The following is a 27,187-nucleotide window of genomic DNA, read 5'->3' on the forward strand; positions in this document are numbered from 1 at the left end:
CAGCTCTTCTCCTGAAATACTCTGTGCTGCTGTGTCCTGCTCCCCCACTATGTAACTCTCAGTCTATACCCCACATGATCAGCTCCTCTCCTGAAATACTCTGTGCTGCTGTGTCCTGCTCCCCCACTATGTAACTCTCAGTCTATACCCCACATGATCAGCTCCTCTCCTGAAATACTCTGTGCTGCTGTGTCCTGCTCCCCACTATGTAACTCTCAGTCTATACCCCACATGATCAGCTCCTCTCCTGAAATACTCTGTGCTGCTGTGTCCTGCTCCTCCCACTATGTAACTCTCAGTCTATACCCCACATGATCAGCTCCTCTCCTGAAATACTCTGTGCTGCTGTGTCCTGCTCCCCCACTATGTAACTCTCAGTCTATACCCCACATGATCAGCTCCTCTCCTGAAATACTCTGTGCTGCTGTGTCCTCCTCCTCCACTATGTAACTCTCAGTCTATACCCCACATGATCAGCTCCTCTCCTGAAATACTCTGTGCTGCTGTGTCCTGCTCCCCCACTATGTAACTCTCAGTCTATACCCCACATGATCAGCTCCTCTCCTGAAATACTCTGTGCTGCTGTGTCCTCCTCCTCCACTATGTAACTCTCAGTCTATACCCCACATGATCAGCTCCTCTCCTGAAATACTCTGTGCTGCTGTGTCCTCCTCCTCCACTATGTAACTCTCAGTCTATACCCCACATGATCAGCTCCTCTCCTGAAATACTCTGTGCTGCTGTGTCCTGCTCCCCCACTATGTAACTCTCAGTCTATACCCCACATGATCAGCTCCTCTCCTGAAATACTCTGTGCTGCTGTGTCCTGCCCCCCCCACTATGTAACTCTCAGTCTATACCCCACATGATCAGCTCCTCTCCTGAAATACTCTGTGCTGCTGTGTCCTGCTCCCCCACTATGTAACTCTCAGTCTATACCCCCACATGATCAGCTCCTCTCCTGAAATACTCTGTGCTGCTGTGTCCTGCTCCCCCACTATGTAACTCTCAGTCTATACCCCACATGATCAGCTCCTCTCCTGAAATACTCTGTGCTGCTGGGAGCTGCTCCCCCACTATGTAACTCTCAGTCTATACCCCACATGATCAGCTCCTCTCCTGAAATACTCTGTGCTGCTGTGTCCTGCTCCCCCCCCCCCACTATGTAACTCTCAGTCTATACCCCACATGATCAGCGCCTCTCCTGAAATACTCTGTGCTGCTGTGTCCTGCCCCCCCACTATGTAACTCTCAGTCTATACCCCACATGATCAGCTCCTCTCCTGAAATACTCTGTGCTGCTGTGTCCTGCTCCCCCACTATGTAACTCTCAGTCTATACCCCACATGATCAGCTCCTCTCCTGAAATACTCTGTGCTGCTGTGTCCTGCTCCCCCACTATGTAACTCTCAGTCTATACCCCACATGATCAGCTCCTCTCCTGAAATACTCTGTGCTGCTGTGTCCTGCTCCCCCCACTATGTAACTCTCAGTCTATACCCCACATGATCAGCTCCTCTCCTGAAATACTCTGTGCTGCTGTGTCCTGCTCCCCACTATGTAACTCTCAGTCTATACCCCACATGATCAGCTCCTCTCCTGAAATACTCTGTGCTGCTGTGTCCTGCTCCCCGCTATGTAACTCTCAGTCTATACCCCCCACATGATCAGCTCCTCTCCTGAAATACTCTGTGCTGCTGTGTCCTGCTCCCCCACTATGTAACTCTCAGTCTATACCCCACATGATCAGCTCCTCTCCTGAAATACTCTGTGCTGCTGTGTCCTGCCCCTCCACTATGTAACTCTCAGTCTATACCCCACATGATCAGCTCCTCTCCTGAAATACTCTGTGCTGCTGTGTCCTGCTCCCCCACTATGTAACTCTCAGTCTATACCCCACATGATCAGCTCCTCTCCTGAAATACTCTGTGCTGCTGTGTCCTGCCCCCCACTATGTAACTCTCAGTCTATACCCCACATGATCAGCCCCTCTCCTGAAATACTCTGTGCTGCTGTGTCCTGCTCCCCCACTATGTAACTCTCAGTCTATACCCCCACATGATCAGCTCCTCTCCTGAAATACTCTGTGCTGCTGTGTCCTGCTCCCCCACTATGTAACTCTCAGTCTATACCCCACATGATCAGCTCCTCTCCTGAAATACTCTGTGCTGCTGTGTCCTGCCCCGCCCACTATGTAACTCTCAGTCTATACCCCACATGATCAGCTCCTCTCCTGAAATACTCTGTGCTGCTGTGTCCTGCTCCCCCCACTATATAACTCTCAGTCTATACCCCCCACATGATCAGCTCCTCTCCTTAAATACTCTGTGCTGCTGTGTCCTGCTCCCCCCCCCACTATGTAACTCTCAGTCTATACCCCACATGATCAGCTCCTCTCCTGAAATACTCTGTGCTGCTGTGTCCTGCTCCCCCCACTATGTAACTCTCAGTCTATACCCCCCACATGATCAGCTCCTCTCCTGAAATACTCTGTGCTGCTGTGTCCTGCTCCCCCACTATGTAACTCTCAGTCTATACCCCACATGATCAGCTCCTCTCCTGAAATACTCTGTGCTGCTGTGTCCTGCTCCCCCACTATGTAACTCTCTGTCTATACCCCACATGATCAGCTCCTCTCCTGAAATACTCTGTGCTGCTGTGTCCTGCTCCTCCACTATGTAACTCTCAGTCTATACCCCACATGATCAGCTCCTCTCCTGAAATACTCTGTGCTGCTGTGTCCTGCTCCCCCACTATGTAACTCTCAGTCTATACCCCACATGATCAGCTCCTCTCCTGAAATACTCTGTGCTGCTGTGTCCTGCCCCCCCACTATGTAACTCTCAGTCTATACCCCCCACATGATCAGCTCCTCTCCTGAAATACTCTGTGCTGCTGTGTCCTGCTCCTCACTATGTTACTCTCAGTCTATACCCCACATGATCAGCTCCTCTCCTGAAATACTCTGTGCTGCTGTGTCCTGCTCCTCACTATGTTACTCTCAGTCTATACCCCACATGATCAGCTCCTCTCCTGAAATACTCTGTGCTGCTGTGTCCTGCCCCCCCACTATGTAACTCTCAGTCTATACCCCACATGATCAGCTCCTCTCCTGAAATACTCTGTGCTGCTGTGTCCTGCTCCCCCACTATGTAACTCTCAGTCTATACCCCACATGATCAGCTCCTCTCCTGAAATACTCTGTGCTGCTGTGTCCTGCCCCCCCCCCCACTATGTAACTCTCAGTCTATACCCCACATGATCAGCTCCTCTCCTGAAATACTCTGTGCTGCTGTGTCCTGCCCCCCCCCCCCACTATGTAACTCTCAGTCTATACCCCACATGATCAGCCCCTCTCCTGAAATACTCTGTGCTGCTGTGTCCTGCTCCCCCCCCCCACTATGTAACTCTCAGTCTATACCCCACATGATCAGCTCCTCTCCTGAAATACTCTGTGCTGCTGTGTCCTGCTCCTCACTATGTTACTCTCAGTCTATACCCCACATGATCAGCTCCTCTCCTGAAATACTCTGTGCTGCTGTGTCCTGCCCCCCACTATGTAACTCTCAGTCTATACCCCACATGATCAGCTCCTCTCCTGAAATACTCTGTGCTGCTGTGTCCTGCTCCCCCACTATGTAACTCTCAGTCTATACCCCACATGATCAGCTCCTCTCCTGAAATACTCTGTGCTGCTGTGTCCTGCCCCCCCCCCCCACTATGTAACTCTCAGTCTATACCCCACATGATCAGCTCCTCTCCTGAAATACTCTGTGCTGCTGTGTCCTGCCCCCCCCCCACTATGTAACTCTCAGTCTATACCCCACATGATCAGCCCCTCTCCTGAAATACTCTGTGCTGCTGTGTCCTGCTCCCCCACTATGTAACTCTCAGTCTATACCCCCACATGATCAGCTCCTCTCCTGAAATACTCTGTGCTGCTGTGTCCTGCTCCCCCCACTATGTAACTCTCAGTCTATACCCCACATGATCAGCTCCTCTCCTGAAACACTCTGTGCTGCTGTGTCCTGCTCCTCCACTATGTAACTCTCAGTCTATACCCCACATGATCAGCTCCTCTCCTGAAATACTCTGTGCTGCTGTGTCCTGCTCCCCCACTATGTAACTCTCAGTCTATACCCCCACATGATCAGCTCCTCTCCTGAAATACTCTGTGCTGCTGTGTCCTGCTCCTCCACTATGTAACTCTCAGTCTATACCCCACATGATCAGCTCCTCTCCTGAAATACTCTGTGCTGCTGTGTCCTGCCCCCCCACTATGTAACTCTCAGTCTATACCCCACATGATCAGCTCCTCTCCTGAAATACTCTGTGCTGCTGTGTCCTGCTCCCCACTATGTAACTCTCAGTCTATACCCCACATGATCAGCTCCTCTCCTGAAATACTCTGTGCTGCTGTGTCCTGCTCCCCCCACTATGTAACTCTCAGTCTATACCCCACATGATCAGCTCCTCTCCTGAAATACTCTGTGCTGCTGTGTCCTGCCCCCCCCCCACTATGTAACTCTCAGTCTATACCCCACATGATCAGCTCCTCTCCTGAAATACTCTGTGCTGCTGTGTCCTGCTCCCCCACTATGTAACTCTCAGTCTATACCCCACATGATCAGCTCCTCTCCTGAAATACTCTGTGCTGCTGTGTCCTGCTCCCCCACTATGTAACTCTCAGTCTATACCCCCCCACATGATCAGCTCCTCTCCTGAAATACTCTGTGCTGCTGTGTCCTGCTCCCCCACTATGTAACTCTCAGTCTATACCCCACATGATCAGCTCATCTCCTGAAATACTCTGTGCTGCTGTGTCCTGCTCCCCCACTATGTAACTCTCAGTCTATACCCCACATGATCAGCTCATCTCCTGAAATACTCTGTGCTGCTGTGTCCTGCTCCCCCCCACTATGTAACTCTCAGTCTATACCCCCACATGATCAGCTCCTCTCCTGAAATACTCTGTGCTGCTGTGTCCTGCCCCCCCCCACTATGTAACTCTCAGTCTATACCCCACATGATCAGCTCCTCTCCTGAAATACTCTGTGCTGCTGTGTCCTGCTCCCCACTATGTAACTCTCAGTCTATACCCCACATGATCAGCCCCTCTCCTGAAATACTCTGTGCTGCTGTGTCCTGCTCCCCCACTATGTAACTCTCAGTCTATACCCCACATGATCAGCTCCTCTCCTGAAATACTCTGTGCTGCTGTGTCCTGCCCCCCACTATGTAACTCTCAGTCTATACCCCACATGATCAGCTCCTCTCCTGAAATACTCTGTGCTGCTGTGTCCTGCTCCCCCACTATGTAACTCTCAGTCTATACCCCACATGATCAGCTCCTCTCCTGAAATACTCTGTGCTGCTGTGTCCTGCTCCCCACTATGTAACTCTCAGTCTATACCCCACATGATCAGCTCCTCTCCTTAAATACTCTGTGCTGCTGTGTCCTGCTCCCCCCACTATATAACTCTCAGTCTATACCCCCCACATGATCAGCTCCTCTCCTGAAATACTCTGTGCTGCTGTGTCCTGCTCCCCCCCCCCCACTATGTAACTCTCAGTCTATACCCCCACATGATCAGCTCCTCTCCTGTAATACTCTGTGCTGCTGTGTCCTGCTCCCCCACTATGTAACTCTCAGTCTATACCCCACATGATCAGCTCCTCTCCTGAAATACTCTGTGCTGCTGTGTCCTGCTCCTCCACTATGTAACTCTCAGTCTATACCCCACATGATCAGCTCCTCTCCTGAAATACTCTGTGCTGCTGTGTCCTGCTCCCCCACTATGTAACTCTCAGTCTATACCCCCCACATGATCAGCTCCTCTCCTGAAATACTCTGTGCTGCTGTGTCCTGCTCCCCCCCCCCCACTATGTAACTCTCAGTCTATACCCCCACATGATCAGCTCCTCTCCTGAAATACTCTGTGCTGCTGTGTCCTGCTCCCCCACTATGTAACTCTCAGTCTATACCCCACATGATCAGCTCCTCTCCTGAAATACTCTGTGCTGCTGTGTCCTGCTCCTCCACTATGTAACTCTCAGTCTATACCCCACATGATCAGCTCCTCTCCTGAAATACTCTGTGCTGCTGTGTCCTGCTCCTCCACTATGTAACTCTCAGTCTATACCCCCACATGATCAGCTCCTCTCCTGAAATACTCTGTGCTGCTGTGTCCTGCCCCCCCACTATGTAACTCTCAGTCTATACCCCACATGATCAGCTCCTCTCCTGAAATACTCTGTGCTGCTGTGTCCTGCTCCCCCACTATGTAACTCTCAGTCTATACCCCACATGATCAGCTCCTCTCCTGAAATACTCTGTGCTGCTGTGTCCTGCTCCCCCACTATGTAACTCTCAGTCTATACCCCCCACATGATCAGCTCCTCTCCTGAAATACTCTGTGCTGCTGTGTCCTGCTCCCCACTATGTAACTCTCAGTCTATACCCCACATGATCAGCTCCTCTCCTGAAATACTCTGTGCTGCTGTGTCCTGCCCCCCCACTATGTAACTCTCAGTCTATACCCCACATGATCAGCTCCTCTCCTGAAATACTCTGTGCTGCTGTGTCCTGCCCCCCCACTATGTAACTCTCAGTCTATACCCCACATGATCAGCTCCTCTCCTGAAATACTCTGTGCTGCTGTGTCCTGCCCCCCCACTATGTAACTCTCAGTCTATACCCCACATGATCAGCTCCTCTCCTGAAATACTCTGTGCTGCTGTGCCTGCTCCCCACTATGTAACTCTCAGTCTATACCCCACATGATCAGCTCCTCTCCTGAAATACTCTGTGCTGCTGTGTCCTGCTCCCCCACTATGTAACTCTCAGTCTATACCCCCCACATGATCAGCTCCTCTCCTGAAATACTCTGTGCTGCTGTGTCCTGCCCCCCCACTATGCAACTCTCAGTCTATACCCCCACATGATCAGCTCCTCTCCTGAAATACTCTGTGCTGCTGTGTCCTGCTCCCCCACTATGTAACTCTCAGTCTATACCCCACATGATCAGCTCCTCTCCTGAAATACTCTGTGCTGCTGTGTCCTGCCCCCCCCACTATGTAACTCTCAGTCTATACCCCCACATGATCAGCTCCTCTCCTGAAATACTCTGTGCTGCTGTGTCCTGCCCCCCCACTATGTAACTCTCAGTCTATACCCCACATGATCAGCTCCTCTCCTGAAATACTCTGTGCTGCTGTGTCCTGCCCCCCCCCACTATGTAACTCTCAGTCTATACCCCCACATGATCAGCTCCTCTCCTGAAATACTCTGTGCTGCTGTGTCCTGCCCCCCCACTATGTAACTCTCAGTCTATACCCCACATGATCAGCTCCTCTCCTGAAATACTCTGTGCTGCTGTGTCCTGCTCCCCACTATGTAACTCTCAGTCTATACCCCACATGATCAGCTCCTCTCCTGAAATACTCTGTGCTGCTGTGTCCTGCCCCCCACTATGTAACTCTCAGTCTATACCCCACATGATCAGCTCCTCTCCTGAAATACTCTGTGCTGCTGTGTCCTGCTCCCCACTATGTAACTCTCAGTCTATACCCCACATGATCAGCTCCTCTCCTGAAATACTCTGTGCTGCTGTGTCCTGCCCCCCCACTATGTAACTCTCAGTCTATACCCCACATGATCAGCTCCTCTCCTGAAATACTCTGTGCTGCTGTGTCCTGCTCCCCCCACTATGTAACTCTCAGTCTATACCCCACATGATCAGCTCCTCTCCTGAAATACTCTGTGCTGCTGTGTCCTGCCCCCCACTATGTAACTCTCAGTCTATACCCCACATGATCAGCTCCTCTCCTGAAATACTCTGTGCTGCTGTGTCCTGCTCCCCCACTATGTAACTCTCAGTCTATACCCCCACATGATCAGCTCCTCTCCTGAAATACTCTGTGCTGCTGTGTCCTGCTCCCCCACTATGTAACTCTCAGTCTATACCCCACATGATCAGCTCCTCTCCTGAAATACTCTGTGCTGCTGTGTCCTGCTCCCCCACTATGTAACTCTCAGTCTATACCCCACATGATCAGCTCCTCTCCTGAAATACTCTGTGCTGCACACAATATACATCCACGTGGTGAGTGGCAGCCGCTGCCTCCTATAGATCGGGGAGGGACATGCCCGGGCACATCACTTCGGCTGCTCTCTCTCTGGGTTTGGTTTGGGAGGATTCGTTCAGCTAAACCACAATTACCAATAAATTAGAATAGATTTTTATAAAACCTTAAGGGGTGATTAGATTCGGCGTGCGGTGGTGGACACCCGATATCCGGAGAAATAAGGGGTTAACTCAACCTGAGCCTAGAAGTGGTACTACTAATACAGCAGGACTGTGTCACTGCTATGGGGCTCCTGGAGAGAAGGGGCCCCCACATTATAGGTCCCATTCACTTTCCCACTATAGGGGGCAAACTCTCCCTATAGGTCATAGAGGGGGATAACAGCAGGTCCCTGTGTCTGTAGTAAACAGGGGCACCAGTAGTATCTTAGCGATGGGCACAAGATGTGGTGGGCATCTCCCCCGACCCCCAATGCCAACAACAAAGCAAAGGGCAACCGGCCGCCATGTGCTCAGCTCCCGGCTGGGTAATTCCCCATGTATAAGGCGGATCTGTGGGGGCACAAATGCAGGGACCTCCATCGATCACAGACCCCCAGTGATGAGGGCCCCATTCTCACTAACGGATGGAGCGATAGGACAAGCATCTGTCCTGCCGATACATTCAACATTAGCGTAATATCGAAAATTGCTGGGCACAGCGCTCCCCGATCTTAGACGGTGAATTTGGAGGATAACCGAGCTGTCGGGCCCCAACCAATCAGCTCCTATTACAGAGAGGGGTGGGCATATAAACAGGGCACCCGCCTTCAACATCATTAAATGTAGCGGCCGGACACTCAGTAGTTAGAACTGACCCCCAATCCCCTCATCACTGGATTTCTCGTAATCGATAGTTGTGTCCAGTCCACAGTCTCACCAGGATCGGAGAGAACACAAAAATTTGGTACAACCCTTTAAATGTTGGAGAGGAGAAATTTATTCCAACTTTCTTGAATACTACGGAATATAGCGGCAGGACCCACACCGGACCTGTGGCTCCACCCATTAGTCACAGGGAACACCCATTCTCCGGATCACTGGGGGGTGGGCTGTTATGGTGATCAATGGGGGGGCCCATAGTTACACTCTCAACAATCGGCTTGTTACAGGTTCGGTTGTAACACGCAAACTTGTAAAAAAACGTACGGAATGGATCGACAGGTCGATACTCGACCGATCGCTCCACCCATTAGTTAGGACGGGACCCCATTCTCCAGATCAGGGGGGGACAGTTTTAGTGATCGATGGGTGTCCCAACAACCAGACTATCACCAGAATTAAGGATAACCTTCAAACCCGTTCAAGATTTGTTCTAAAAAAAATAATTTAATTTAAAAAGAAAAATTAAAAACTATTAAAAAAAAGTTTTAAAAATGTATCACATAATTTAAAAGAAAATCAAAACAAAATTATGAAGAGGGAAAAAAAACATATAGAAAAAAAATCCTTAAAGATAAAAATGACAAAAACAGCAAATAGTAAAAAAAAAAAAAATGACAAAACAATAAACATAAAAGGAAAAAAAACCTAAAAAAACCTGTGAATTGATAATAAACCATATAGAAGGCGGAGGTGAGGTCGGGTGAGGTCGCCGGTTCCCACGTCCCCCATCTTCTGGCCGCGCTCCAGGAAGACGATAAACACCTGTTTCTTGTAGAAATAAATATTTGTCTTCCAGACATGGAAATCGTCATTTTCCCATTACAAAAAAAAAACTACAAGTTATAACAATTCATAAAATTACAAAAAAAATATCTGGTATCGGCCGATCAGACGAGATTAACGTAAATCCCTGGTTTCCACTGGGGAATGGGATCAGGACTTCCCGCTAAATCCTCATTAGGGAGAGAGTCTGGTGCCGGCAAATCCCACAAAATCCCATTCCACATCCACTCACAACTTCACTTTCTAAGCCCCCGGTCCCATCCCCTTTAATATGAGGGATTGTGGGCAATTAAAGGGATAACGTGGGAGCCGGGACCCGGATCATTTCTATTATCTCTCCGTCTGGAATCAGGGAAATAAAATGAGAAATAATAAGATTATTCCGTGTGTCCTCATCCTGCGCTCCCCGGGGGGTCACATATAATAGTAGCCGCACACAGGAGAAGTATAGCCACAGCCGGGTACACGGGGGAGCCGGGATATCACACCCACTGTACACAAAGGAGCAAAACCTCAGCCGTGATATGGGAGCATGTTACATATATATTATCAGCAGGTTACATTCACGCTGACACTTGGGGGGACAGGACAGGGACACGCTGACACTTGGGGGGACAGGGAACCGCTGACACTTGGGGGACAGGACAGGGACACGCTGACACTTGGGGGACAGGACAGGGTCACGCTGACACTTGGGGGACAGGACAGGGACACGCTGACACTTGGGGGGACAGGACAGGGACACGCTGACACTTGGGGGACAGGACAGGGACACGCTGACACTTGGGGGACAGGACAGGGACACGCTGACACTTGGGGGACAGGACAGGGACACGCTGACACTTGGGGGACAGGACAGGGACACGCTGACACTTGGGGGACAGGACAGGGACACGCTGACACTTGGGGGACAGGACAGGGACACGCTGACACTTGGGGGGACAGGACAGGGACACGCTGACACTTGGGGGACAGGACAGGGACACGCTGACACTTGGGGGGACAGGACAGGGACACGCTGACACTTGGGGGGACAGGACAGGGACACGCTGACACTTGGGGGACAGGACGGGGACACGCTGACACTTGGGGGACAGGACAGGGACACGCTGACACTTGGGGGACAGGACGGGGACACGCTGACACTTGGGGGACAGGACGGGGACACGCTGACACTTGGGGGACAGGACAGGGACACGCTGACACTTGGGGGACAGGACAGGGACACGCTGACACTTGGGGGGACAGGACAGGGACACGCTGACACTTGGGGGGACAGGACAGGGACACGCTGACACTTGGGGGGACAGGACAGGGACACGCTGACACTTGGGGGGACAGGACAGGGACACGCTGACACTTGGGGGGACAGGACAGGGACACGCTGACACTTGGGGGGGAGGACAGGGACACGCTGACACTTGGGGGACAGGACAGGGACATGCTGACACTTGGGGGGACAGGACAGGGACACGCTGACACTTGGGGGGACAGGACAGGGACACTCTGACACTTGGGGGACAGGACAGGGACACACTGACACTTGGGGGACGGGACAGGGACACGCTGACACTTGGGGGACAGGACAGGGACACGCTGACACTTGGGGGACAGGACAGGGACACACTGACACTTGGGGGACAGGACGGGGACACGCTGACACTTGGGGGGACAGGACAGGGACACGCTGACACTTGGGGGGGAGGACAGGGACACGCTGACACTTGGGGGGGAGGACAGGGACACGCTGACACTTGGGGGGGAGGACAGGGACACGCTGACACTTGGGGGGACAGGACAGGGACACGCTGACACTTGGGGGACAGGACAGGGACACGCTGACACTTGGGGGGACAGGACAGGGACACGCTGACACTTGGGGACAGGACAGGGACACGCTGACACTTGGGGGACAGGACAGGGACACGCTGACGCTTGGGGGGGGGGGCAGGACTGTGATGGAGGACCTCTCCTCTCCTTAGGTCACAGGCTCAGTACTCCCCATCTCCACTTGGAGTCCCATCCCGGCCTCCACTACCACTTCCAGTAATTACTGCGGAGCTTAGTTTCCTCCCTGTGGTTTCAGGGTGTGACCTCTTGATCTGTCACTCCTCGGTTCCGCTCTGATCTCCGGTCTCTTACATAACCGGGTTTGTTTGTGCCATTATAGGAGCCACAAGGGACAAAAATATAGAATAAACATCTAAAAAGAATTATTTAAAAAAAATCCACCTATAAAAGTGAAATTATTATAAAAATATAAAAATACCTGTACAAACTCTTCCAGGGGTCCTATAAGGCGTCTTTTATCCTATATCTTATTATATATATATTATCTGTACTATACAATCTTGACGCGGCATTGGGGGGCACCAGCTGAGTATTAGCCAATGGCTCATGCCCTGAGGGGGGCTAGTACAGGGGGTCTCACTATGTGTGCTGGGATATAATGACACTGCAGGGTATATGATTGCATACACCTGTATGTATCGGTCCTAGAACCCCCCCTCCTGTGATCTCGGGGGGCTTATGGGTGGCAGTGCCACCTCCCCGGACCCCCCATGTCCTATTAGGGGGGCTAGTACAGGGGGTATCACTATATGTGCTGGGATATAATGATATCACACTACAGGGTATATGATTGCATACACCTATATGCATCGGTCCTAGAACCCCTCCTCCTGTGATCTCGGGGGCTTATGAGTGTCAGTGCCACCTCCCCGGACCCCCCATGTCCTATTAGGGGGGCTAGTACAGGGGGTATCACTATATGTGCTGGGATATAATGATATCACACTACAGGGTATATGATTGCATACACCTGTATGTATGAGTCCTAGAACCCCCCCTCCTGTGATCTGGGGGGCTTATGAGTGTCAGTGCCACCTCCCCGGACCCCCCATGCCCTATTAGGGGGGCTAGTACAGGGGGTATCACTTTATGTGCTGGGATATAATCACACTACAGGGTATATGATTGCATATACCTGTATGCATCAGTCCTAGAACCCCCCCTCCTGTGATCTCGGGGGCTTATGGGTGGCAGTACCCCCCTCCCCGGACCCCCCATGCCCTGGCCTTGTTAGGCACCTGTATAGAGCGTGTACACACTGTGCAGCGCTGCTCGGGGCACCAGGGATATCAGGTGCATCTCTACAGCCTCAGGGTGCAACTCCTGCACCTTAAATCCCTCCCTCCGAGACGCCTGAGATCAGTCTCTTCCTTGTGAGGAGTCAGAGAGCAGGTAGTTCTCCTCCCGCAGCAGTGACAGCACCAGGACGCAGCTCCAGCCGGTAAGTACTTCTACCCCGGGTCCTAACAATAGGAATGTAACTAAACCTTACACAGAACCTACAGATTCTATTTCAATTTTTTACTGGATTCAATCAAGTTTCTTAGAGGATTTAGAAATCATAAAAATCTCCAAAAAAAATATTGCTTAAAAAAAATGATGATCTAGAATAGAACAAAAATGTATAAACTGTAACTTCTAGTGAACTGGTCTCCTAGTTTATTACAAAAAATAAGTTTGTATCTTTTACATATTTTGTTTTGTTCTAAACTTTCTGTGGATACGGAGTCAGAGCGGAGAGCGGGAGGCGGAGGTCGTAGTGTGAACAGGTGCATGTACTAGTCACAGCCTGATGTATACTGTATACTACATGTCACTAGTGTTATACGACCAATGGATGGCTATTATGTATATACCTGCTAGTTATGATGGGAACAGTCAGTTTTACCCCTATATATTGTATATAATCCCCCTGTACACTACACAGGTATATATGTGTGTGTCTGTACTGTATACAATGCTATTTATAGGACTAGTTTTATATGAGATTTGGACTAGTATGTTGGATTTTATATATGGTAGTTATGATGGGAATATTCAGTTTACCCCTATATATTGTATATATTCACCCCGTATACCATTCGAATATATATATATGTGTGTGTATGTACTGTATATTCTGTATATTATATTATTTATAGGACTAGTTGTATATGAGATATAAACTAGAATGCTGGTGTGTATATATATATTTGTTAGTTATGTGAATATTCGGTTTACCCCTATATATTGTATATATTCACCCCCTGTATACTACGTGTGTGTGTGTGTGTACTGTATACAATACTATTTTTAGGACTAGTTTTATATGAGATATGGACTAGTATATTGGACTTAGACTACACAGGTGTGTATATAGATGTATATACTGCATTTTATATCATTTATATGACTAGTTGTATATGAGATATGGACTAGTAGGTTGGTTTTTATGTATATAGGTGATAGTTATGATTAGGTATATGGTGCATATATATATTCACCCCCCGTATACTACACAGATATATATATATATATATACTGCATATTTATATGACTAGTAGTATATGAGATATGGACTAGTATGTTGGTTTTTATGTATATTATGTATATAGGTATTAGTTATGATTAGTTATATAGTGTGTATATATATATTATATATATACCCTCCAAATATCACACACACACATAGAGAGATATATATATAACACATAATACGGGTCTGACTAGTCGGACGGCTCACAATCCCTTGCGACACTGCGGCCGGGTGACACTGGCGCGTCCCCACGTTACACAATCCGTGCCACATCACTGCTGGCACCAGGAACATGCCCTCCCCGCGCCAGGCTCCAGGCGTAGAGGAGAAGCGCCATGTAACGTAGGTGTCAGCACATTACATTATGTGGCACAGGGGGCGCTCTAACTTTTTGCCATAAGACAAAAAGGGAAAAAGTTGTGTGAAGTTTACAGAAACTGGGAGAAATTAGACAGAAACTGAGATTGTGCTGTGAGACAATAGGATGTCATTACAATTGAATCAGGGCCGCTCCATAGATCCATGGATATGCAAACGGTGGCCACCGGCCCGGCCTCAGATGCCTCGCTCGGCTTGTTTGTTGTGACAACGGTCACCATCAAAGGGGGGTCATTAGCAGCGGCAACTCTCAGGTCTATGAAGAAACTGAGCCCAGGCATGTCCCGATACCAGCACCCAGGGCCCAATACACAGCGTTACCATATCCCCATTCATCAGGAGGGGCTCATTTACCTGCGTCCATTGTCAGCCACACCGAGCAATCAACGCAATGCGGATTCCCATTATACCCCGTATTGTCACCTCAGGCGGGGGGTCCGCAGCCATGAAACTACTAGCCTTGGCATGTCCTACCAGGGCCCCGACACACGTCTCAGGGGGGGGCTACTAAATAATTAATAAAGACTGCGTGACATTGTATCACACTCCACAAAGATTAGAAGGAAAAAAAAATGTATATATATGTCATTTCAACAAAAACAATAACATATAATAATATAAAAAGTCTAAACCTAATAAATACAACAAAAATAAATGTATAAAAATTATGTATATAAGAATACGTATATATAAATATATATATATATGTTTGAATACATTTAAATATATAAATATTAAAATTATATAAATGTATATATTAATATATATAAATTATTATATTAATATATATATATATATAAATTATATTAATTTATATATATATTATATTAATTAATATATTTATATATATATATATATATATATATATATATATTAGTTTATATATATATATATATATATATATATAAATCATATTTATAATTTATATTATAAATGTAAATATTTACATTATAAATATTACTTTATAAATATATTATTGAATATAAAATAAATTAAAATAAAAAAAAAAATGAAACAAATACATATATATTAAATATATATATAAATTTTACACTAAAAAAAAATAAAAATAATATTTTTTTTATTTATTTTTTTTAAATCTGCCTGATCTGACATCATACGTAGGTAGGAATGAGCTCAAACACAGATCTATATTTCCCACCCCCCGAAACGCGTGGTAGACTACCAGGAGCCAGGATTATTATATCGTTTTGTTTTTTTCGTCACCGTTTGCAGTCGTCAGCTTTTTTTTTTTTTGGTCCTGATATCGCGGACTAATCAGTCCTCACGTAGCGCTAATGTGATCTAACCACTTGAAGGGAATAAAGACGTTTCTCTAGAAATGGGTGCCCCCGGGGCTCGCAGGCAATTAGTTTCTATGTTTTCAAGAGTTTATCTGTCAAAGGTTTTGTAACAATCATCATTAAAATCATGAAGCTCGGAGCGAAGCGAGTGGTGAAATCACTATTTTTTTTTTTTTTTTTTTATAATCCATGCCGTAACACATCTTAAGTCCACAGTCATGAGAACTCCAGCGCACCACTTTCTCACGCCTTAAGTATCGTTGAAAATAGAGACGTGCCAGTACAAGCCGCATCCGCGCTGCACAGCCGGAGAAACCTGGAAACACTCACAAGGGGGAAAACGTTACCAAAACTCTAATCCCTTCTGAAGACGGGAAAAATAAATAATAGTTAAAAGTAAATAATAGATAAAATGTAAAAAAATAAATAAATGACAAAATAAACTTTAAACAAACAAAAAAAAACCCTAACAGGTAAAAAAAAAAAAATACTTAATAAACAATAAATTAAAAATCAAATAAATAATCTCCCTTTGAAATACACAGAAAGAGGTAAAGGGTAAAAAAATACCATTTAAAAATGTAAAAAAAAAAAAAAAGCTTAACAGAAAATTAAAAAAGTTTAAAAAATGTCAGAAAAAAAAAATCCAAAAATAGAAAAAAAAAAAAAAAAAAAACGAGAGAGAGACGAAAACATAGTAAAAAGTTTTCAAGTATTTTATGTTTTGGGGCAGAGCAACAGAAAAATCTGTAAAATATTTGCCTACGCATTAACCCTTTAATTGTAAGCGTTCCATAGTGCGGCGATATAAACATATAGCAAAATAGAAACTGCTGTGAAACGACACAGACCCCTAGACCACTGATAAAAAAAAATTTAAAAAAATGTTTTCAATTGGTCCGCAGTACAGGTGTAAAATTTTAATGCCCGTACTGCCCCCTACTGGCAGATATTAATGGTTGGCTCCTTAGTATTACAAGTCTTCCTTGAAGGGCAGGTTATAATATTCCAGCTCTGCCCTTGAAGCCGTCTGGTTTGCAGAACTGTCAATCACCCGTGGTATTATAATGAGGGCGTGTTGAAGTATTTACCCCCTTGCTGAGCCAGTTTGCCCGGCCGCCCCGCTCTAAGCGTACAGTCAGGTATGTGGATTAGCAAAGTCACTATGAAATCACTGGCAACCAAACGCTACTCATAAGGTGAACATCTCCACAGATACAGAAAGATTAAAAAAAAAAGTTTCAAAAAGTTTCTTAACTTTTACCTCTCTCTCTTATTAACAGATACAGAACTTTTGACTGAGGAAAAGAAGACGATTCTGAACCAACAGGTTTCTAGAAAAAGTCTTCAAGGGAATAACCTGAGATTCCCACAAGATAAGAAAGCGAGAAAGACAACTTGGGGGAAGTCAAAAAGTTTCAAGATGTCTGCCGTGAAGGAACGTAAACCCAAGAAGCCCCATTACATTCCAAGACCACCGGGAAAGCCATTCAAGTACAAGTGCTTCCAATGCCCCTTCACCTGCAACGAGAAGTCTCATCTCTTCAACCACATGAAGTACGGGCTATGCAAAAACTCCATCACCCTGGTCACAGAGCAAGACCGGGCAGTCAAGAGCCCAAAGATGAATCCTATGGAAGCCAAACTGCCGTCCCCCGAGGGGTTGGTGAAGCCCACACCTGTTGTGGCCGATGGACAGCTCGACTCTAAAACCAACCAGATCACCAGAGATGATCTGAAAGACCATGGAGACTTTACAAATAAGGAGGCCACAGCTCACGTGGACCAGCCGGTCAACCACAAAGATGTGGCCATACCCTCACCGAGTGGCCAAAGCCCCATCCCAAAGCCGGTAGCCATCGAAGGAGTTTTGAGGCCCTCAGCCTTTATGCCAGTTGGAGACCATCGGTATCTTAACGGGACAGAGAGAAGTCATCTACCAGAAATCGTGCCACCGGTCGGCACCGTCAAAGTCCACAGTGAGGGCTCGGCTTTCCAAAGGCTTCCAACTTCATGGAAAACTGGAGAACTGGTTCCTCCTGAGCTCGGTCCGAAGCCAACGATCCCACATTACATCCGCCCAATGATATCGGAATATAAATATTATGAGACAGGGGTGCCAGCTGTCCTCCCATACATGTATGATGCCCCAATGCTATCAATGTATGGTTCTCCGGACCACCGGCTCTTCCGTCCTCACCCCATCCAATCTTCAGGACTCTCCTTGCCTAAACCATTGAACCCATCTCTTGACTATAGACTGATCCATCCTTTCCAGCAGAGCCCGGCCATGCCCTACAGCTTCTACAGACCGGCCGATCACTCCTTTTTACCTTATGGTCTCAAACTAACACATAACTTGACCAAGCCCCACACCGCACCAACCATGGACAATGCACCTTACTTCTACCCAACATCCAACCCACCATTCTACTACCCCTTAGACCCATCTCAAAAGCAACCAGACTCTCAAAAAGAGGTGCTTCTCGGCCAAGACAAGCAAAAACATGAAGGAGAGAACCTGAAGATGAGTCCAAGGGCCGCCAGTTCTGCTACCGGTTCTCCCGGAAGACCAAGCCCGACCAACTTCACTCAGAACAGTCAAAACTGTGAAGGAATCTTCGACCTTTCTGGCAAATCTACCTCCACGTTAGGAAAGTGGGAAAGTGTGGGGCAAAACATGACAGCATTCAAACCGGTGAGGAAAAGCTCAGACTCCCAACAATCGATGAGCGGAGGAGACTCTCCATGGTAAGTCAAAAAAAACCTCATCCCCAAAATGTATTTGAGATCTTGCTGGTGGATCTACCACCACCATATTGAGTCTTGAGGGATCTTAGGCCAAAATGAGAAGTTACTGACCAACACAAGGGTCATGGGAGGGGGGCCGCTAATAAAATTTAAGGAAAAAACTTCTAAACATGTTCTTAACCTGTCTCAATTTTTGTCATTTTAGCTCTAGTAATGAAGACAGCATGTCCGGCACGGAGAGCGCCAACGCAGACCGGGACTCCTCAACGAGTGGTGACGACGATACCTTTGTACCTCTGAACCTCTCCAAGAAATCCGAGTCAGAAACAGAACGTCCTCCCAGCGCCGACTTTTTGGAACAAGACATGCCGCTAAACCTGTCCGTCAAAGACTCCGGTAGGAAAGACAACGAGGAAGAGTCTCCAAGCCGGAGAACGCCTTCACCCGTCGTAGACGCCGCCAACCTGGTAGACGTTAAGACGCTAATGGAGAACTGTGATGAGCAGAAGCAATCGGCGGCGGTGGCCCTCTGCCAGCTGGCGTCCTACAGCCCCGTACCGGCCGCCCGGGCGGCAGAGGACGACAATCCGGAACCGCACGGTGCGAAACCGGAACAATCTGCCGTCAACTCTCCGGATGACCGGGAGGAAGACAAGCAAAGGGGTCAGAAAAGGGGCAACGCCAAAGATGTGGCAGGAAAAACACCGGCTAAGAAAACAAAAACTACCGAATGTAACAGAGTCTTCACCCTGCGGAAGAGGCAGAGGATGTCCTAGACCACGTCTCCCCACCCAAAAAAAGACTATCGCTGGTCCTTAAGGGGCCTCGTTTCGGACTATTAGTTAATGAAGCTAATATTTAGCTGATGAGTCGTCGTCGTCCCCCCCCCCCCGGCCTCACTGCTACCCCTCCCCCATCCCCGCGCAGGATACGGGTCAGGACATTATTTATATTGGTAATATTTATTTTTGTATAAAGTCCGGCGGGCGCTGCCGCAGGGTGAGGGGCGCTGTACAGACACCGCTGTAAATATCACTACAGGATCTTATCTATCAGTGCAACAAGAAAAATATATGAAGAGGAAAAAATATCAATAAAAGCTTCATATTTCTCATGAGTGTCTGATATGTGATGTTCTAGAGGGTTTATATCTGGGGAATCTACTACGGGATCCACCAGCAATACTATGTCTTGTAGGATCCGATCTAAGGTGAAGGGGTCCTGGCCAAAATATTATGCCACCTGAAATACTCTGTGCTGCTGTGTCCTGCCCCCCCACTATGTAACTCTCAGTCTATACCCCCCACATGATCAGCTCCTCTCCTGAAATACTCTGTGCTGCTGTGTCCTGCTCCCCCACTATGTAACTCTCAGTCTATACCCCACATGATCAGCTCCTCTCCTGAAATACTCTGTGCTGCTGTGTCCTGCTCCCCACTATGTAACTCTCAGTCTATACCCCACATGATCAGCTCCTCTCCTGAAATACTCTGTGCTGCTGTGTCCTGCCCCCCCACTATGTAACTCTCAGTCTATACCCCACATGATCAGCCCCTCTCCTGAAATACTCTGTGCTGCTGTGTCCTGCTCCCCCACTATGTAACTCTCAGTCTATACCCCACATGATCAGCTCCTCTCCTGAAATACTCTGTGCTGCTGTGTCCTGCCCCCCCACTATGTAACTCTCAGTCTATACCCCACATGATCAGCTCCTCTCCTGAAATACTCTGTGCTGCTGTGTCCTGCCCCCCACTATGTAACTCTCAGTCTATACCCCACATGATCAGCTCCTCTCCTGAAATACTCTGTGCTGCTGTGTCCTGCCCCCCACTATGTAACTCTCAGTCTATACCCCACATGATCAGCTCCTCTCCTGAAATACTCTGTGCTGCTGTGTCCTGCCCCCCCCCACTATGTAACTCTCAGTCTATACCCCACATGATCAGCTCCTCTCCTGAAATACTCTGTGCTGCTGTGTCCTGCTCCCCACTATGTAACTCTCAGTCTATACCCCACATGATCAGCTCCTCTCCTGAAATACTCTGTGCTGCTGTGTCCTGCCCCCCCACTATGTAACTCTCAGTCTATACCCCACATGATCAGCTCCTCTCCTGAAATACTCTGTGCTGCTGTGTCCTGCCCCTCCACTATGTAACTCTCAGTCTATACCCCACATGATCAGCTCCTCTCCTGAAATACTCTGTGCTGCTGTGTCCTGCCCCCCACTATGTAACTCTCAGTCTATACCCCACATGATCAGATCCTCTCCTGAAATACTCTGTGCTGCTGTGTCCTGCTCCCCACTATGTAACTCTCAGTCTATACCCCACATGATCAGCTCCTCTCCTGAAATACTCTGTGCTGCTGTGTCCTGCCCCCCCACTATGTAACTCTCAGTCTATACCCCACATGATCAGCTCCTCTCCTGAAATACTCTGTGCTGCTGTGTCCTGCCCCCCACTATGTAACTCTCAGTCTATACCCCACATGATCAGCTCCTCTCCTGAAATACTCTGTGCTGCTGTGTCCTGCTCCCCCACTATGTAACTCTCAGTCTATACCCCACATGATCAGCTCCTCTCCTGAAATACTCTGTGCTGCTGTGTCCTGCCCCCCCCCCCCCACTATGTAACTCTCAGTCTATACCCCACATGATCAGCTCCTCTCCTGAAATACTCTGTGCTGCTGTGTCCTGCTCCCCCACTATGTAACTCTCAGTCTATACCCCACATGATCAGCTCCTCTCCTGAAATACTCTGTGCTGCTGTGTCCTGCTCCCCCACTATGTAACTCTCAGTCTATACCCCACATGATCAGCTCCTCTCCTGAAATACTCTGTGCTGCTGTGTCCTGCTCCCCCCACTATGTAACTCTCAGTCTATACCCCACATGATCAGCTCCTCTCCTGAAATACTCTGTGCTGCTGTGTCCTGCTCCCCACTATGTAACTCTCAGTCTATACCCCACATGATCAGCTCCTCTCCTGAAATACTCTGTGCTGCTGTGTCCTGCTCCTCCACTATGTAACTCTCAGTCTATACCCCACATGATCAGCTCCTCTCCTGAAATACTCTGTGCTGCTGTGTCCTGCTCCCCCACTATGTAACTCTCAGTCTATACCCCACATGATCAGCTCCTCTCCTGAAATACTCTGTGCTGCTGTGTCCTGCCCCCCCACTATGTAACTCTCAGTCTATACCCCACATGATCAGCTCCTCTCCTGAAATACTCTGTGCTGCTGTGTCCTGCTCCCCCACTATGTAACTCTCAGTCTATACCCCACATGATCAGCTCCTCTCCTGAAATACTCTGTGCTGCTGTGTCCTGCTCCCCCACTATGTAACTCTCAGTCTATACCCCACATGATCAGCTCCTACCCTGAAATACTCTGTGCTGCTGTGTCCTGCTCCCCACTATGTAACTCTCAGTCTATACCCCACATGATCAGCTCCTCTCCTGAAATACTCTGTGCTGCTGTGTCCTGCCCCCCCACTATGTAACTCTCAGTCTATACCCCACATGATCAGCTCCTCTCCTGAAATACTCTGTGCTGCTGTGTCCTGCCCCCCCACTATGTAACTCTCAGTCTATACCCCACATGATCAGCTCCTCTCCTGAAATACTCTGTGCTGCTGTGTCCTGCTCCCCCACTATGTAACTCTCAGTCTATACCCCCCACATGATCAGCTCCTCTCCTGAAATACTCTGTGCTGCTGTGTCCTGCTCCCCACTATGTAACTCTCAGTCTATACCCCACATGATCAGCTCCTCTCCTGAAATACTCTGTGCTGCTGTGTCCTGCTCCCCCCACTATGTAACTCTCAGTCTATACCCCACATGATCAGCTCCTCTCCTGAAATACTCTGTGCTGCTGTGTCCTGCTCCCCACTATGTAACTCTCAGTCTATACCCCACATGATCAGCTCCTCTCCTGAAATACTCTGTGCTGCTGTGTCCTGCTCCTCCACTATGTAACTCTCAGTCTATACCCCACATGATCAGCTCCTCTCCTGAAATACTCTGTGCTGCTGTGTCCTGCTCCCCCACTATGTAACTCTCAGTCTATACCCCACATGATCAGCTCCTCTCCTGAAATACTCTGTGCTGCTGTGTCCTGCTCCCCCACTATGTAACTCTCAGTCTATACCCCACATGATCAGCTCCTCTCCTGAAATACTCTGTGCTGCTGTGTCCTGCTCCCCCCACTATGTAACTCTCAGTCTATACCCCACATGATCAGCTCCTCTCCTGAAATACTCTGTGCTGCAGTGTCCTGCTCCCCCACTATGTAACTCTCAGTCTATACCCCACATGATCAGCTCTTCTCCTGAAATACTCTGTGCTGCTGTGTCCTGCTCCCCCACTATGTAACTCTCAGTCTATACCCCACATGATCAGCTCCTCTCCTGAAATACTCTGCGCTGCTGTGTCCTGCTCCCCCACTATGTAACTCTCAGTCTATACCCCACATGATCAGCTCCTCTCCTGAAATACTCTGTGCTGCTGTGTCCTGCCCCCCCACTATGTAACTCTCAGTCTATACCCCCACATGATCAGCTCCTCTCCTGAAATACTCTGTGCTGCTGTGTCCTGCTCCCCCACTATGTAACTCTCAGTCTATACCCCACATGATCAGCTCCTCTCCTGAAATACTCTGTGCTGCTGTGTCCTGCTCCCCCCACTATGTAACTCTCAGTCTATACCTCACATGATCAGCTCCTCTCCTGAAATACTCTGTGCTGCTGTGTCCTGCTCCCCCCACTATGTAACTCTCAGTCTATACCCCACATGATCAGCTCCTCTCCTGAAATACTCTGTGCTGCTGTGTCCTGCTCCCCCACTATGTAACTCTCAGTCTATACCCCACATGATCAGCTCCTCTCCTGAAATACTCTGTGCTGCTGTGTCCTGCTCCCCACTATGTAACTCTCAGTCTATACCCCACATGATCAGCTCCTCTCCTGAAATACTCTGTGCTGCTGTGTCCTGCTCCCCCACTATGTAACTCTCAGTCTATACCCCACATGATCAGCTCCTCTCCTGAAATACTCTGTGCTGCTGTGTCCTGCTCCCCACTATGTAACTCTCAGTCTATACCCCACATGATCAGCTCCTCTCCTGAAATACTCTGTGCTGCTGTGTCCTGCCCCCCACTATGTAACTCTCAGTCTATACCCCACATGATCAGCTCCTCTCCTGAAATACTCTGTGCTGCTGTGTCCTGCTCCCCCACTATGTAACTCTCAGTCTATACCCCACATGATCAGCTCCTCTCCTGAAATACTCTGTGCTGCTGTGTCCTGCTCCCCCACTATGTAACTCTCAGTCTATACCCCCACATGATCAGCTCCTCTCCTGAAATACTCTGTGCTGCTGTGTCCTGCTCCCCCACTATGTAACTCTCAGTCTATACCCCACATGATCAGCTCCTCTCCTGAAATACTCTGTGCTGCTGTGTCCTGCTCCCCCACTATGTAACTCTCAGTCTATACCCCACATGATCAGCTCCTCTCCTGAAATACTCTGTGCTGCTGTGTCCTGCTCCCCCCACTATGTAACTCTCAGTCTATACCCCACATGATCAGCTCCTCTCCTGAAATACTCTGTGCTGCTGTGTCCTGCTCCTCCACTATGTAACTCTCAGTCTATACCCCACATGATCAGCTCCTCTCCTGAAATACTCTGTGCTGCTGTGTCCTGCTCCCCCACTATGTAACTCTCAGTCTATACCCCACATGATCAGCTCCTCTCCTGAAATACTCTGTGCTGCTGTGTCCTGCTCCCCCACTATGTAACTCTCAGTCTATACCCCACATGATCAGCTCCTCTCCTGAAATACTCTGTGCTGCTGTGTCCTGCTCCTCCACTATGTAACTCTCAGTCTATACCCCACATGATCAGCTCCTCTCCTGAAATACTCTGTGCTGCTGTGTCCTGCTCCCCACTATGTAACTCTCAGTCTATACCCCACATGATCAGCTCCTCTCCTGAAATACTCTGTGCTGCTGTGTCCTGCCCCCCCACTATGTAACTCTCAGTCTATACCCCACATGATCAGCTCCTCTCCTGAAATACTCTGTGCTGCCGTGTCCTGCTCCTCCACTATGTAACTCTCAGTCTATACCCCACATGATCAGCTCCTCTCCTGAAATACTCTGTGCTGCTGTGTCCTGCCCATCCACTATGTAACTCTCAGTCTATACCCCACATGATCAGCGCTTCTCCTGAAATACTCTGTGCTGCTGTGTCCTGCTCCCTACTATGTAACTCTCAGTCTATACCCCACATGATCAGCTCCTCTCCTGAAATAATCTGTGCTGCTGTGTCCTGCCCCCCACTATGTAACTCTCAGTCTATACCCCCACATGATCAGTTCCTCTCCTGAAATACTCTGTGCTGCTGTGTCCTGCTCCCCACTATGTAACTCTCAGTCTATACCCCCACATGATCAGCTCCTCTCCTGAAATACTCTGTGCTGCTGTGTCCTGCCCCCCCCCACTATGTAGCTCTCAGTCTATACCCCACATGATCAGCTCCTCTCCTGAAATACTCTGTGCTGCTGTGTCCTGCTCCTCCACTATGTAACTCTCAGTCTATACCCCCACATGATCAGCTCCTCTCCTGAAATACTCTGTGCTGCTGTGTCCTGCTCCCCCACTATGTAACTCTCAGTCTATACCCCCCACATGATCAGCTCCTCTCCTGAAATACTCTGTGCTGCTGTGTCCTGCTCCCCCACTATGTAACTCTCAGTCTATACCCCACATGATCAGCTCCTCTCCTGAAATACTCTGTGCTGCTGTGTCCTGCTCCCCCACTATGTAACTCTCAGTCTATACCCCACATGATCAGCTCCTCTCCTGAAATACTCTGTGCTGCTGTGTCCTGCACCCCCACTATGTAACTCTCAGTCTATACCCCACATGATCAGCTCCTCTCCTGAAATACTCTGTGCTGCTGTGTCCTGCTCCCCCACTATGTAACTCTCAGTCTATACCCCACATGATCAGCTCCTCTCCTGAAATACTCTGTGCTGCTGTGTCCTGCCCCCCACTATGTAACTCTCAGTCTATACCCCAAATGATCAGCGCTTCTCCTGAAATACTCTGTGCTGCTGTGTCCTGCCCCCCACTATGTAACTCTCAGTCTATACCCCACATGATCAGCTCCTCTCCTGAAATACTCTGTGCTGCTGTGTCCTGCTCCTCCACTATGTAACTCTCAGACTATACCCCACATGATCAGCTCCTCTCCTGAAATACTCTGTGCTGCTGTGTCCTGCTCCCCCACTATGTAACTCTCAGTCTATACCCCACATGATCAGCTCCTCTCCTGAAATACTCTGTGCTGCTGTGTCCTGCCCCCCACTATGTAACTCTCAGTCTATACCCCAAATGATCAGCGCTTCTCCTGAAATACTCTGTGCTGCTGTGTCCTGCCCCCCACTATGTAACTCTCAGTCTATACCCCACATGATCAGCTCCTCTCCTGAAATACTCTGTGCTGCTGTGTCCTGCTCCTCCACTATGTAACTCTCAGTCTATACCCCACATGATCAGCTCCTCTCCTGAAATACTCTGTGCTGCTGTGTCCTGCCCCCCACTATGTAACTCTCAGTCTATACCCCACATGATCAGCTCCTCTCCTGAAATACTCTGTGCTGCTGTGTCCTGCTCCCCACTATGTAACTCTCAGTCTATACCCCACATGATCAGCTCCTCTCCTGAAATACTCTGTGCTGCTGTGTCCTGCCCCCCCACTATGTAACTCTCAGTCTATACCCCACATGATCAGCTCCTCTCCTGAAATACTCTGTGCTGCTGTGTCCTGCTCCTCCACTATGTAACTCTCAGTCTATACCCCACATGATCAGCTCCTCTCCTGAAATACTCTGTGCTGCTGTGTCCTGCCCCCCCACTATGTAACTCTCAGTCTATACCCCACATGATCAGCTCCTCTCCTGAAATACTCTGTGCTGCTGTGTCCTGCTCCCCCACTATGTAACTCTCAGTCTATACCCCACATGATCAGCTCCTCTCCTGAAATACTCTGTGCTGCTGTGTCCTGCTCCCCCACTATGTAACTCTCAGTCTATACCCCACATGATCAGCTCCTCTCCTGAAATACTCTGTGCTGCTGTGTCCTGCTCCCCAGCAGGTTGTGATGAGCGGAGGTGGAGGGGCAGCAGGTTGTGATGAGCGGAGGTGGAGGGGCAGCAGGTTGTGATGAGCGGAGGTGGAGGGGCAGCAGGTTGTGATGAGCGGAGGTGGAGGGGCAGCAGGTTGTGATGAGCGGAGGTGGAGGGGCAGCAGGTTGTGATGAGCGGAGGTGGAGGGGCAGCAGGTTGTGATGAGCGGAGGTGGAGGGGCAGCAGGTTGTGATGAGCGGAGGTGGAGGGGCAGCAGGTTGTGATGAGCGGAGGTGGAGGGGCAGCAGGTTGTGATGAGCGGAGGTGGAGGGGCAGCTGGTTGTGATGAGCGGAGGTGGAGGGGCAGCAGGTTGTGATGAGCGGAGGTGGAGGGGCAGCAGGTTGTGATGAGCGGAGGTGGAGGGGCAGCAGGTTGTGATGAGCGGAGGTGGAGGGGCAGCAGGTT

At 48.8% G+C, this 27,187-nt stretch overlaps 3 protein-coding genes across 5 annotated transcripts in view; 1 reads left to right on the forward strand and 2 right to left on the reverse strand.

Annotated features, from left to right (window-relative positions):
- CMTR1 (cap methyltransferase 1) overlaps positions 1–14,819 on the reverse strand; it is a 25,591-nt gene extending 10,772 nt beyond the window's left edge. Inside the window, exon 1 of the mRNA XM_072112843.1 lies at positions 14,593–14,819. Coding sequence (XP_071968944.1) covers positions 14,593–14,819 — 227 coding nt within the window. The remainder of the gene's footprint in view (positions 1–14,592) is intronic.
- The window catches only part of TBCD (tubulin folding cofactor D), a 648,429-nt gene that overhangs the window by 579,796 nt on the left and 41,446 nt on the right, over positions 1–27,187 (reverse strand). The window lies entirely within an intron of this gene.
- Positions 12,975–19,707, forward strand: ZNF750 (zinc finger protein 750). The gene is made up of 3 exons (XM_072112664.1): positions 12,975–13,086; positions 17,126–18,593; positions 18,799–19,707. Exons 2-3 carry the CDS (start codon positions 17,266–17,268, stop codon positions 19,367–19,369), a joined length of 1,899 nt encoding a protein of 632 aa, XP_071968765.1. The 5' UTR covers positions 12,975–13,086; positions 17,126–17,265; the 3' UTR covers positions 19,370–19,707.

This window comes from Engystomops pustulosus, chromosome 6 (assembly GCF_040894005.1).
Source record: "Engystomops pustulosus chromosome 6, aEngPut4.maternal, whole genome shotgun sequence".
NCBI classification, from domain to species: domain Eukaryota; kingdom Metazoa; phylum Chordata; class Amphibia; order Anura; family Leptodactylidae; genus Engystomops; species Engystomops pustulosus.